The 768-nt window shown below is 58.6% G+C and overlaps 1 protein-coding gene across 1 annotated transcript in view; it reads left to right on the top strand.

Annotated features, from left to right (window-relative positions):
- The window catches only part of MNEG_6802 (hypothetical protein), a gene marked incomplete at both ends in the record, with an annotated part of 2,203 nt that continues 1,435 nt past the window's right edge, over positions 1-768 (top strand). The window contains one exon of the mRNA XM_014044723.1: positions 1-45. Within this exon, the coding sequence (XP_013900177.1) occupies positions 1-45 (45 nt within the window). The remainder of the gene's footprint in view (positions 46-768) is intronic.

Below are 768 nucleotides of genomic sequence, written 5' to 3'. Positions count from 1 at the left end.
ATGAATCTGACGTGGCCGTCGCACCGGATTGCTACAAATGTGTGTGTGAGTGGGGGGGGTTGCCGGGGCCACACCCGCCGCACACTGCATCGCGGACAGTCTCGTGCAAACCGCAAAAGTTACTGTAGTGCCTTGCCCGCAGTCCATCCCAACACACACAAATTTACACTCTCACACACGCATGCACAAAGGCACCGAGCATGGTGTGATGCCAGCACAACGCACTGTGCGTTGACTCTCCACAGCGCATGACATTGGATTGCAGTGTGCCTGTGCCCACCCTGGGCACAGGACAGCGCTGCAGAGGGCGTTGGCCGTGCGCATCTGCCATTTGTGCAAGTCATTGATTGATTTGTGGTTCATAGATAGGAAATAATTACCCTAACTGTTTTCGTCCGCACATTGGCTCAACAACGAACGCCAACACTCGGCGACGCAGCTGCCTGGCCACCCCAATTCCAAACCGGTTCTCAACCTCCGGGGCCGCAGCCCGTCACAACTCAACCCCATTCCGTATGAGCTCGACATGTACGCTAGTTGCGAGCCTCAACCTCAACCCAGCCCTGCTGTAGATCGCTCGCTGACCGCGACATACAAGCGCTAGCAGGCTCCGAACGTGCCTCCACGTCGAGGTGACAAGTATATATTCTATCGCCTCTTGAGTAGGTGTTACCGAAGCCAGCCGCTATGGGGCGGACCGCTCCTCCCGACAACGCCAGCGGTCGACCGCGCAGTGCGCGCTCAGCGCAGGCGCCGTCGTGGCGGGCC

The sequence above is a fragment of the Monoraphidium neglectum genome, assembly GCF_000611645.1.
Source record: "Monoraphidium neglectum strain SAG 48.87 unplaced genomic scaffold scaffold01143, whole genome shotgun sequence".
In the NCBI taxonomy this organism is placed as follows: Eukaryota; Viridiplantae; Chlorophyta; class Chlorophyceae; order Sphaeropleales; family Selenastraceae; genus Monoraphidium; species Monoraphidium neglectum.
The sequence above is the reverse complement of the archived record's forward strand: the minus strand, read 5'-3'. Positions and strand labels throughout refer to the sequence as shown.